Source organism: Stegostoma tigrinum, chromosome 2 (assembly GCF_030684315.1).
Source record: "Stegostoma tigrinum isolate sSteTig4 chromosome 2, sSteTig4.hap1, whole genome shotgun sequence".
NCBI classification, from domain to species: domain Eukaryota; kingdom Metazoa; phylum Chordata; class Chondrichthyes; order Orectolobiformes; family Stegostomatidae; genus Stegostoma; species Stegostoma tigrinum.
This window is the reverse complement of record NC_081355.1, coordinates 13,944,861-13,957,993: the sequence shown is the minus strand read 5'-3', so window position 1 is coordinate 13,957,993 and position 13,133 is coordinate 13,944,861. Positions and strand designations below refer to the sequence as shown.

The following is a 13,133-nucleotide window of genomic DNA, read 5'->3' as shown; positions in this document are numbered from 1 at the left end:
GTTCTGAAGAAAAGTTAAACAAGTGCCTGGTTTCTCTTTTGGCTCGCTGAGAAATACCAGAGCTCTTGGACACTTTGAAAATGATCTAGTGTGGAGCTGGGGGAACACAGCATCAGAGGGGCAAGAAAGTTGATGTTGGGAGCCTTCTTCAGAGAATGCTTAGAAAAGTATTCGAAACCGGATCATCCCCAGTAGACTGCAATCTACATTCAGGCCATTCCCAATACGTACATAACATACAGATTCTCCAACAACGGTTTTCTCTATGGCTCCTCAAGTACATGCTCTCAGCAATGTATTGGCATCTGACACTACAATCAACCTTATCCCAGCTCAGAGCCTCCCTCTCCCAGACCTACAAATGACCTCTTCTGTTTTTCATCCTATGCAGGATCCACACCCTCAACCAACACATTTTCTCCACCCAGTCTGACACTAAACTTGCTTGTGCTTACCACCAAACACAGGTCTGTTCCACACCACACACCCCCCCCCCCCCACCCAGTCCTCGACCCTACCCAAGAGCTCCCCCACAATGTGCCTGGTGCCATTGACCATGTGGTCACCATTGCCTCACCCATTGAGGCCACCGATCTTGTCACATCACTTCTGTTGCCACAAACCATGGCTCTGCTGGCACCACACTGCGGACACCACTGCTTCTGTCGCCAACACCCAGAGCACTACTGTGCCACTCCAGCTGCCAAAATCAAGAACAACATCACTTCCACTGAGGATGCTGACGTTGCCCCACCCACCGTTGACATTGTTGATGTCAGGATTTAAAGAGAGAGTTAAGAAGAGCAAGGAGGGGACATGAGCAGACATTGGCAGGTAGAATAAAGGAGAACCCTAAAGCTTTCTACAGGTATGTGAGGAATAAGAGGATGACTGGGGGTAGGAATAGGGCCAGTCAAAGACAGAAGTGGGAAGTTGTGTTTGGACCCTGTGGAGATTGGAGAGGTGCTAAATGATTATTTCTCATCTGTTTTCACTGAGAAACAGGAGAATATTGTAGAGGAGATGACTGAGTTACAGGCTACTAGAATCAAAAGGATTAAGGTTAGTAAGGAGAGGAGGTGTTATCAATTCTAGAAGGTGTGAAGGTAGATAAATCCCCTGGGCCTAATGGGATTTTTACGAGGATTATCTGGGAGGCTAGGGAGGAGGTGGAGGAGCCTTTGGCCTTGATCTTTGAGTCCGCATTGTCTACAGGTTTGGTACCAGAGGACTGGAGGATTGCAAATGTTGTGCCCTTGTTCAAGAAGGGCAGTAGGGATGACCGAGGTAATTATAGACCTGTGAGCCTTACATCTGTTGTAGGAAAAGTTTTTTGGAAAGGATTATAAGAGATAGGATTTCTAATCATGTAGCAAGCAACAATTTGATTGGAGATAGTCAGCATGGATTCGTCAAGGGCAGGCCGTGTCTCACAAACCTCATTGAGTTTTTTGAGAAGGTGACCAAGCATGTGGATGAGGGAATGGCAGTTGACGTGGTGTACGTGGACTTCAGTAAAGCCTTTGATAAGGTTCCACATGGTAGGCTATTGGAGAAAATACAGAGGCACGGGATTGAGGGAGATTTAGCAGTTTGGATTAGAACCTGGCTTTCTGTAAGAAGGCAACAAGTGGTGGTTGATGGAAAATATTCAGCCTGGAGTCAGGTCACTATTGGTGTGCCTCAAGGATCTGTTTTGGGACCACTGCTGTTTATCATTTTTTATAAATGACTTGGACCCAGGCATAGGTGGATGGGTCAGTAAGTTTGCAGATAACACTAAAGTTCGTGGAGTGGTGGACAGTGTGGAAGAATGTTGCAGTTTGCAGGGAGACTGGATAAACTGCAGAATTAGGCTGAAAGGTGGCAAATGGAGTTTAATACGGATAAATGTGAGGTGATTCACTTTGGGAGGAATAATAGGAAGGCAGAATACCGGGTCAATTCTTGGTAGTGTGGATGTGCAGAGGGATCTCGGTGTCCACATACATAGATCCCTGAAAGTTGCCACCCAGGTTGATAGTGCTGTTAAGAAGGCTTACAGTGTGTTAGGTTTTATTGGTAGAGGGATTGAGTTCCGGAGCCGTGATGTCATGCTGCAACTGTACACAACGCTAGTGTGGCCTCATTTGGAATATTGCGTGCAGTTCTGGTCGCCCCCATTACAGGAAGGATGTGGAAGCATTGGAAAAGTTGCAGAGGAGATTTACCAGGAAGTTGCCTGGTCTGGAGTGTAGGCCCTATGAAGAAAGGCTGAGGGCCTTGGGTCTGTTCTCATTGGAGAGAAGGAGGCTAAGAGTGGATTTAATAGAGACATACAAAATGATCAGAGGATTAGATAGGGTGGACAGTGAGAGTCTTTTTCGGAGGATGATGACTTCAGCTTGTACAAGGGGGCGTAGCTACAAATTGAGGGGTGATAGATTTAAGACAGATGTCAGAGGCAGGTTCTTTACTCAGGGAGTGGTAAAGGCATGGAGCACCCTGCCTGCCAATGTAGTTAACTCAGCCACATTAGGGGAATTTAAACAGTCCTTGGATAAGCATATAGATGATGATGGGATAGTGTAGGGGGAGGGGTTTAGATTAGTTTTCAGGCCGGCGCAACATCGAGGGCTGAAGGGCCTGTTCTGCGCTGTATTGGTCTATGTTCCATGTTCTATGATGTCACTAATTCCGCTCCCACAGCCAGTTCCATCCCAGCCACCAGCTCTACATCCACCCTAGCCCCAAACCCTGCCAGGTCTTCACCATCCCCCACACTCTCCCACCCAGACCTCCCCGTCACTGAGGATGACCAGTCAGTCCTCAATAAAGAACTCACCTTCATTCCCTCCACCCTCATGTCAATGAATTCCTTTCATATCTGGATGTTGAAATGTTTCTCCACCGCCTCTATGCCTATTTCTTTAACTGTGAGTCTAACCCACCCTCTACAGACCCCTTTTCCTGCCTCCAACATACCCCTTCCTCCCGGACACCACCCCAAGGCCTCCTACCCTCCCTTGACCTCTTCTTTTCCAACTGCCATCATGACATCGATCGCTTCAACCTCTTCACCCCTCTCACTCACTCCAACCTCTTCCCCCACGGAACATACAGCCCTCTACGCCCCCCACTCCAACCCCAACCTCCCTGTCAAACAAAAAAAAATCTGAAGAAGGGTCCCGATCTAAAGCATCATCTTTCCTGCTCACCTGGTGCTGCCTGGCCTGCTGTGTTCCTCCAGCTCCAAGCTTTGTTATCTCTGACTTCAGCATCTGCAGTTCTTGCTATCCTTGTAAATGATGTAGTGCTGTGTTATGTCTTTCAGCCAGTAAAACTTAACAAGACAGAATGTCAGCGTACATTTTAAAGAGACATGCGTCTCATAACATGTGTCCTGAGGCTATAAAGTACTCATATTCCAACTTACTGCAGATCAGTTGAAGCATGACATGCCACTGGAGATATGCTAGTCAATGATGTTGTTGTACTTTGAATGCTTAATGTTAACCCAGGCACTTATGTGCCTGTGAGTGTAATGTTTGTACATAATTGTCTGTTGGACTCTTCAATACCACCATACTCACACACAGTTTCTGTTGTTATGAGAGATAATATGCTGCACCAGACTATACATCTCAGTGGAGGCATACTTGCACCATACAGTTCTGTTAGACTATTGGCTGTGGGAGGTGGAGGGAGCAGAATGGGTGAGTTAAAAGTAACAAAAACAAAGTTGCTGGAAAAGCTCAGTAGGTCTGACAGCATCTGTGAAGGAAAAATACAGAATTAACATTTCAGGCCCGGTGACCCTTCCTCAGACCCTCCTCAAAGTTAACAGTAATATTGGATATAGTTTACTAGGTCTAACACATATTTGGTGCTGGTTTGTATTTTAAGTGTTTAATATTTACTTAAGGTTTATACTATTGAATCATATTGCATTATCTACCTCTGTAATTCGTGAGGCTTAATGCCATTCTCCAAATTGGTGAGACTCAGTCTCTGCAGTAGTGTCATCTACTTAAGGATGGGTAGGAATGCGCAACAAATGCTGACTTTACCAGTCATGCCCACATCCCATGGCAGAATAAACTGAAATTCTTGCTGAATGACATTATCAGATTGCACTTGTGCAATTATTTCTGTTCAAGAAAAATCAAGAAAGGATTTAAAATGCAATTTCAAATATAACTAATCAACAAAAAAACCCCTCTAATGCTGCATTATTAACTATTGACATATTAGAAAATTTGTTTGTTTAGCAACCGGAGTAGGTCATTCAGCCCCTCAAGACTATTCTGCCATTCAATGTGACGTATTTACCTGCCTTTTGGCCCATACCATGTAATACCTTCTGCTTTACAAATATCTATCAATCTCAGACTTCAAATTAACATTGAATCTGTTGCTACATCAATGGTTAATCAATTAAAAGAACAATGTTTAATTACCAGGTGGAAGCTCTATACTTTCTCAGTACATAGGAGTGGGAATTAGAACATCTCTTTTTGTTTTTGCAGTACTATTTAATTTGTCATTTCTAATAAGTTTACAGATTTTCTTTATTCATCTAGTTACAGAAGTTTTCAGTTTCATAGTTCACTCAGAGCTGCACACTTGTATTTGTCTGAGTGACATCACTCTGTTACATATATTTTAAGTTAATATTATGATTCTTTAGAAAATGTGTTAAGCTCACAGAAAAAAATTCATGCATATGTATCGGTCAGTTTTCCAGTAGTTTTATTAATGGTTGTTAAAGGTCTAGAACCTTGTTTTATTTATTGGTTTACAAATGACTTTTTTTTAAGTGACAGTCCCCTGGTGTAAAAAGAACTTACCATAGTGCTAGGAGATGGAGATCAAACTGACCACAAGGGAGTGAACATACTGGGGCTCATTCTATAGAAAATACAAGACTGTGGTGTGTCCAATTAAGTGATCTTCTAAGTTTATGAAAAGTTTTGAGTGACAGATGTAGGGGAGATATTGGCCACTTCTAGGTTAGAGGAAAGCTAGGGGAAGTAAAAATAAGTCAATCAGTAATAAATCCAGTAGGGAATTAAGGTTAGAGATAATAGGAACTGCAGATGCTGGAGAATCCGAGATAACAAAGTGTGGAGCTGGATGAACACAGCAGGCCAAGCAGCATCTTGGGAGCACAAAAGCTGATGTTCCAGGCCTAGACCCTTCATCAGAAAAAGATTTTACCCCGAGAATGGTAAAAATATGGAGCTCACTGCCAAAAAAGATTGGTTGGTTGTGTTGAATAGCAAAGGTGTAGTTAAAGAAACAATGAGGGTGGAAGTGATAGAAAACGTTGATTGAGTTTAGATGAAGGAGGATAAAGAGGAGCTTCAAGTAAACTCCAGTCTGGAGTCATTTGGCTTCCTACTGTACTGTTTGGGCAGCATGGTGGCTCAGTGGTTAACACTGCTGTCTCCCAGCACCAGAGACCCAGGTTTGATTCCACCCTTGGTCAGCTGTCTGTGTTGGGTTTCCTCCGCGTGCTCCGGTTTCCTTCCACAGACCAATAATGTGCGGGTTAGGTGGATTGGCCATGCTAAATTGCTCTGTAGTGTCCAGGGAAGTGCAGGGTAGGTGAGATTAGACATGGGAAATGTGGGGATAGGGAAAGGGAGTGGGGCTGGGTGGGGATCTTTTTCAGAAGGGCGGTATGGACTTGATAGGTGGAATGGGTTGCCCCTACACGGTAGGGATTCTATGTATTCTTTGTAAAACAATATAATTAAATCATTACATCATCAACAATATAGCAATTCAGCATCTAAACTGAGTTTTAGTAATAATTTCAAAAAAAGCCTTAATTTCTTATCTGGAAGTCAGATTTGCACAGGTTTTAAATTGTATTGGTTATTTGAGGGTAAGTTATTTGGTTGTATGGATGAGGAGTGTCAGAACATTTTTCTTCTCAGTAACATTCTGTTTTCAATCATTTAGTCCTTGTTTGTCCTGTTTTACTGAGTTAGTGTAAGATGGATTGAATCCAACGAAATGAAACTGCTTCATTTTTTTTTAAAAGGAGAACAAACCAAAAACTCCCAAGTTAATCATTAAAACCAAAAACAGGGAAAGGTTTATGTTATTCACTATTGATGGGTTAAGTCTGTGAAAGACTGTCCATCCATTGTATCTGTAGGCACCATCTGCTCTGGGTACTCCAAGACATAGCCAGCAAAGAGTGACTGGCACCTCTGTGACCACCACTTCATCCAACAGAACCGATAACGTGCTGCATAAGTCTATTAATGGCGGCCCTGGCTAGGCCAGGAGCAGACCCCTAGCACTTATGTTGCTGAAAGAGAGACTGCACCTTCTCACACTCCACATCCAGTTGCGGGGAGAAAAATGTCCCCAGCCACATAATCTGGAGGCTGTAGCGATTAAAACATTGACAGCCAGGTGGATCACATAGAGTATGAATTCCCTGATTGGACCAGGTTAACAGCCCCAATCAGGGAGTCCTCGCTGACAAAGATTCTGCTCACTCCAGGGGGCAGCTCTGAACTAACTGGGTCAGTGTCATGCACGCATGAATACTGGGTGATTTGGTGACAGGAAACTGGCCTCGGTGGAGTTATTTCAGAGGCAAGTGCCACATTGCTGAATTTATAATTAGGCGTCACTCCTGTAGCATCTAGGCGCAAAGAAATCACCGCTACAACATCTTCACTATTTGAATAGGTAAGAATGTGAGTGTCTTTATGATTCATTTATTATAAATTCATCATAGATGTAAGTGGTGTGTTTACTGCAAATGTGGCTCCAAAAGTTTTCTGAAGTCAAACTAGTGTTCTGTAATATTGTGAATTATATTAGTTGTATTAGATTACAGTCTAGATGTGAAAGATTTTTGTGTATGTACATTATACCTGAGTATATTCTTAAATATTTGTTACATTTTGAAGTTTTACAGGTTTTATATGGTGATAGTGAAGGTTACATGTCAAGTTTTTCTCTTTGACTCATGTTTCTATGTATGAAAATGCTCAACTTTTAATTCTTTAGCTTTTTCCTCCTAACTTCAAACATTTTGGTGAATTATTTTTACTAAAACTCGAAAGAGTTGCAAACAGGACAGTGCACAGTGCTATGAATTGAAATTTTACAAAATAGTTATTGTATGAAATGAAGAAATGTAGCTGCTGTTTTCAGCTGACATAGCTAATCTATTTGCGTAAAATATGTTAGGAAAATGTATGAAACAAAATACGTTTTACTTCCGGTAGAATGTTTCAATGACAATGGGGCTTGTATGTTTTAAGGCTCATTGATCAAACCAGAACAAAAATGGCAATTGAATATTTCTAACTGATGTTTTGTATCTAAATTTCATGTTGTAATTCATTCAAAAAAATAAATTGTATGATTTCCTTTTTACAAGTGTTGTTACACTTACTTTATATATTTTTTAACATACATTGTTAACCTCGTTTTAAAAATTTAGAGATCTTGTAATAGGCGGGCAAGGGAATGAATGTAATTGTCTGCACTCTAAGTATTGGAGCCTCCAAATTTATTCTTGCCAAAACAATAAAACTCTATTCAAAGAGATTGAATACTACGCTTCTAAAAATGGAATAGAGATTTTTTTAATCAACAACCCAAAACAGAAAAGAAATAAATTGGTTTGTTGCCCATAAATTTAAATGTAGCATTTGACTAAAAGAGCGTGTGTGTGTTCCAGTTCACCCTGGAAGTCTACTTTATGGAAATAATACGCACAAGAATGTTGCCCTTTTGAGAAATGGAAAGGAATAGGAAAGGCTCCAATATTTTTTCAATCATGTGACTGGCCAGGAATCTCTCTCTTGTGCGCCACCTGCTGTGGCTGTGTGCTGAAGAGATTTACAACCTGATACTCAATCTCTTTGACCATGTTATGACACACCTTCCTTAGCCGTCGACTCCCGAGGTGAGATTTGAACCTTGAGCTTCTGGCTCTGAGGCTGGGACACGACCCACTTTGCCACAAAACCACCCAAACATTTGATTTGTTTTGACCTAGGAGTGTTATCACACAGAACTGAGCGCCTTTCCACCACCAACATTTAAACTAGTGACCACCACCAGTTTAAACACCCGTGTATCCAGTTGAATATTAACAAGCAGAGCCCATTAGGGGCAAATCAAACTATCAAGGGTGGGGTGTTAGAGAGAGAAGGACGCGTCAAAACCAAAGTGATGTTGGACAGGGAAATTAAAGCACCGTGCTCCCCCCAAATCCCCTAGCCCCGCAGTTCCGTCTCTCTCTCTCTCTGTCTCTCTGTCTCTCTCTCTCTCTCTCTCTGCGCCTCCTTCCTCCCTCCCTCCCTCCCTCCCTCAAGGCATTGATGGACACTGTGTTTTCCTTCTCCAAGAACACTTGGTCACCAACATAATCATAGAAGAGGGGCAGACAGTCAGCAGTGATGGTCCTCTCCATAGCCCTCTGCCTGGCCATCTTTATATCCAACGTAGCCAGGCCCATGAGAAGGCCCTCCAGTCTGCCCACCCAGAAGTAATAATACTGGGAAGTAATTAACAGACTGTACTGGATGATGGAAAACAGTGTGCAGCCTGCATTACAAATCATCAGATCTGGGTCAGTGGGCAAGAGAAGCTGGAAATACTCAGCAGGGCAGATCACAATCAAGGAAAGTCAGAAGTCAGCATTTCAGGATGATCTCTAGCATCAACATGCTAGTGAGTGTTAGTGTTCTCCCTGTGTCTTTTCACTTTTAGTATATCGTGTTTTGCTTTCACACTGCCCTGGCAGTAGTGGTAGTGGTAGTGGCAACAATTTAATATCGTGAAAATAGGTCACCAGGTTTTCAGATTAATAATGGTAACTAAACCAGCCTTTTTACACAATTAACAGAAAAATTGACAAACTTTGACACAATAGCTATCATTAACAAATAACTTTATCAAACTAAATGTGTGAATCAATTTAACCACTGACTTGAAGGATCTATCAAACCATGGAAATAAATGCTAATCATATTATCAACTAACCTCTAATGCACAATTAATTAGTCAACCAGTTTGGAGAATTTGATGGCAAATATTAACAAACTCTCTAAGCCTCATAGCTATACAATCATTTAAAGGACAGTGGCTTCAAAAGTGGACCTATTTTAATTTTATTTGCCTTTGTCAAAACTGTTTGCATTTCTTAAGGCATATTATTGAACTATGTTCAGTATTGATGACTTTGTTTTGGAAGTACCACCATTACGTGAAAAATGTCCCCGGGCTCCCATTTGACACTTATTCACCATCCCAAAAGATTATTGCTTCACTAAACATGACCTGTCAGAATAGTGTAGAAGTAGAAATGATTAATTATTCTCTCTTTCCCGACCCCCTCCACTTTGACTTGCAGTAAAATTTCCTGCTTCACTTTTCTTTGTCTGGTGCTCATACTTTTTGAGCTCATCATTTCCGCACTGGAGAATTGATGACTGATACCCACTGTCTGTAAAATGTATGGTTGACTGGAGAGTATTTATACAAGATGTTATGACCCTCCTGACATGTGAAGAATCTCTTTGTTCTTTGTCACTATTTAAATGTGGAACATCAGTTATTTTAGTCATACAGCGTGGAAACAGGCCCTTTGGCCTAACCCATCCATGCCAACCAGGTTTCCGAAACTAGCCTCTTCGAGAGTAATTGAGATGTACAGCAAGGAAACAGACCCTTAGGTCCAACTCGTCCGTGCCCACCAGTTATCCTAAATTAATCTAGTCCCATTTCACAGAATCCCTACAGTGTGAAAACAAGTCCACACCGAACCTCAGAGCATCCCACCCAGACCCATTCTCCTGTAACTGACCTAATTTACACATCTCTGAACACTATGGGCAACTTAGCATGGACAATTTACCAACCTGCACATCTCTGGACTGTGGGAGGAAACTGGAGCACCCAGGGGAAACCCACGCAGACACAGGGAGAATGTGCAAACTCCACACAGGCAGCCACCCGAGGGTGGAATTGAACCCAAGTTGCTGGCGCTGTGAGGCAGCCGTGCGAACCACTGAGCCACCGTGCGGCCCACATTCCTTTAAATCCTTCCTATTCCCAACCTTCTAACCAACCAGATGCCTTTTAAATGTTGTGATTGTACCAACCTCAACCACTTCCTCTACAGCTCATTTCATATACGCACCACTCTCTGTGTGAAAAAGTTGCTCCTTAGGCCCCTTTTAAATCTTTCCCATCTCACCTAAAATACATGCCCTGTAGTTTTGGACTCTGCTACCCTGGAGAAAAGACCTTAACTATTCACCCTATCCATGCCCATCATGATTTTATAAATTTCAATAAGGTCATCTCTGAGCCTCTGACGCCCCAGGGAAAATAGCCCCAGTCTGTTCAGCAGCTGCCTATAGCTCAAATCTTTCAACCCTGCCAACATCCTTTATAAATCTTTTTTTAAACTCTTTCAAGTTTAACAACACCGTACCTATAGCAAGGAGGCCAGAATTGAATGCAGTATTCCAAAAGTGGCCTAACCAATGTCCTGCACAGCCACAACATGACATCTCAACTCCTATACTCAATGCACTGACAAATAAAGGAGAGTATACCAAACATCCATCTTCACAAACTGTCTACCTGCAGCTCTGCTTTCAAAGAACTATGAACCTGCACTCCAAGGCCTCTCTTTGTGAGGCAACACTTCCCAGGACCTTACAATTACGTGTAAAACTCCTGCCTTTGCAAAGAAACTTGCCATTACATTGCTGCCGACTCTGAATCCATAAACACAGTATGAATCATTGGTCATCCCTGTTTTTCTCCCAGTGAGACTGTAATCTGATTGAACCGAGATATTTGCAAGCAAGGTTACTCTTCTCCTCATCAGTGGGTTTTGGATTCAGACGCTGACCTCACAGAAGCACAAGCCTTAATGCCAGCCCCCATCCCAACTCCAAATTATGTTATAATTTCAAAGTTAAATCAGCCTTGGTTCACCATATAGTTTCTTCTCCACTCCCAATTCACTCCGTAGCCAGTGGAGTGTCAGGAAAATATGTAGCCGCAAGTAAATGCAAAATCCTTGTGTGATTGCTTGGTTTTAAAATGTGTTTTTTTTCCTCTGTCTTTGCAGGCATCTTGCAGTTTAGTGAGGTTGTAACCAATATCTTGGTCCTGATCTGTGTGGCAGCTGCACAAGCAGCAATATCTGGCTACACGTCCATGGGAGGACTTGGGGCCGGTGCTTTTAGCATCGATTCAGCATACAGCCCTTTTCAAGGCACTGAGTTGGAGCAAGTCCGGGATCTTGACCTGCAGTACAGCCAACAGAGAACCCCTGGAGTATATGGAGGGGTAGCTGTTAGTATTGTTGTGGGTGCGCTCACCCTTCTCTTTTTGGTGGGTGGTGCTAAACCCCTTCACCGCCTGTCCTCAAAATTTCTCATGGCTGAATTTGTGTTTAATATTCTTGCCTGCATTGGCTATATAGTGGGGGTTGGACTTTACCTACATCTAATGATTTTGGTAAATAGCACAGAAGTGTGTAGATTAAGGAACCGCTTATATGCCCGTCACGGTTACACCTTTATGAATTGCGATATACAGGGTGGAGATGCCGCTGTTGCTCTATTTGGCTTAATTTCTTCTTGCCTTTATTGCGCAAGTGCAGTAATGAGTTTTCTGACATTGAAATCACTGAAGAAAATTACCAGAGATATGTATGTGAACAATGCAGTCCGACATGACTTTAAGGAATTTGAACATTCTAAACATACAAACCATCAGATGGATAAGGCTGACCAACAGCTCACGACTCTTGTTTAAGATAGCTAAACAAACTCAATTTTGTTTCTCCAATGTTTCAAACTTTAGCTAGTGAGTAGTTGAGCCATGTAGATCAGGAAGGCTCCATATTCAGTCACTGCTCTGCACTGTGTTAGCTGATACCAGCCAGTGTAGTGAAATAGTCTCCATCCCAGGGATGGAAAAGAGGAAAATTAGTTCAGTTTCCAATTCTGATGACTATCCAGTAACATCTGCAAGAAAGGTGTGTCTAGCAATGTTAAGCAGCAACACAATCAGGATTGTTTCTGATGATCCCTGGGTTCAGATGACTGCTAACAAAGTCAAAACTCTCATGTGAATAATGGCCTTGGCTGAGATATTGGAAAATATGAAACGGACCTACATACGAGATGTAACAGCAGCAAAATATTTTGTTCTGTAAAATGTTGAAAAAATGTTTTTTTAAAAGATTAAATTGTACAACTCTGAAGGTTTATACTATGAATATGTACATATATTTTAAAAATAAATTCTGATATTTAGATCATTTGCAAATGACTGCAAGCACATGTTTAATGCCTAATGAAGTGAATTGAAAGACGGTACATTTTCTGGCATATTGCAAACGTTACATGCTGTAGATATCACACAAATTTATAAAATCAAATCTGAATGTGGTTTTTCAAGTCACAAGATTAAATTGTGGATGCCTGCTGTCAGTTTTTCACTGATGGCAAAGGAAACATATCAGAGTTCAGCGCATTGTGATTTTGAGCTGGTGTTAAACAAATCAAGTTTCACTCTTTTTGTTTGATGTGCTGTCTTACTGTGTTAAGCAAGTTTTTAAAATTATCCAAAAAGTTCATTAATCCAATGCTTTAGTAAATTTTCCATAAGCATGGGGTGTGCTTGCCTACAGAAGGAGGAACACTTCTGTTGTCTGATAAGTCCAGTTCACGAATTGAGATATCTGGAAAGTGCCTTGTGAAGAGCCTTGGGTAAAAATAAAATGGGGCCTAATGTTGTATACAGTAAAATATTTCATTTTATATATTACCTTGTAGTTTAAAATGTGCATTTCTTAAGGCTGTCTTGAAAATGATACTGTTTAAATAAACTGACTTTCTGAAGTAACCGTTTTCGTGTGTATTTTTGGCAACTAAGTGTATGAAAACGTGAATTTGATGGAAGTGTTGGTTCCCTATTCATAGAGAAGTTCAATGTAAACCATTCCATACAGTCCCTTTCAAAACAAAAGGTTTATCGCCTGAGTTGCCACTTTGGCCATGTGGTCTTCCACACTATTCAACCCATAAAGCAATTCTAACCACACAGTTTTATACTGTCATTGACAGTATATTCTGATTAGG

The 13,133-nt window shown here is 41.7% G+C and overlaps 1 protein-coding gene across 1 annotated transcript in view; it reads left to right on the top strand.

The window, feature by feature from the left end:
• Positions 1-12,893, top strand: part of LOC125449048 (MARVEL domain-containing protein 3-like) — a 35,166-nt gene extending 22,273 nt beyond the window's left edge. The window contains exon 4 of the mRNA XM_048524641.2: positions 11,111-12,893. Within this exon, the coding sequence (XP_048380598.1) occupies positions 11,111-11,802 (692 nt within the window). The 3' untranslated portion in view covers positions 11,803-12,893. The remainder of the gene's footprint in view (positions 1-11,110) is intronic.
• The last annotated feature ends 240 nt before the right edge of the window (positions 12,894-13,133 follow it).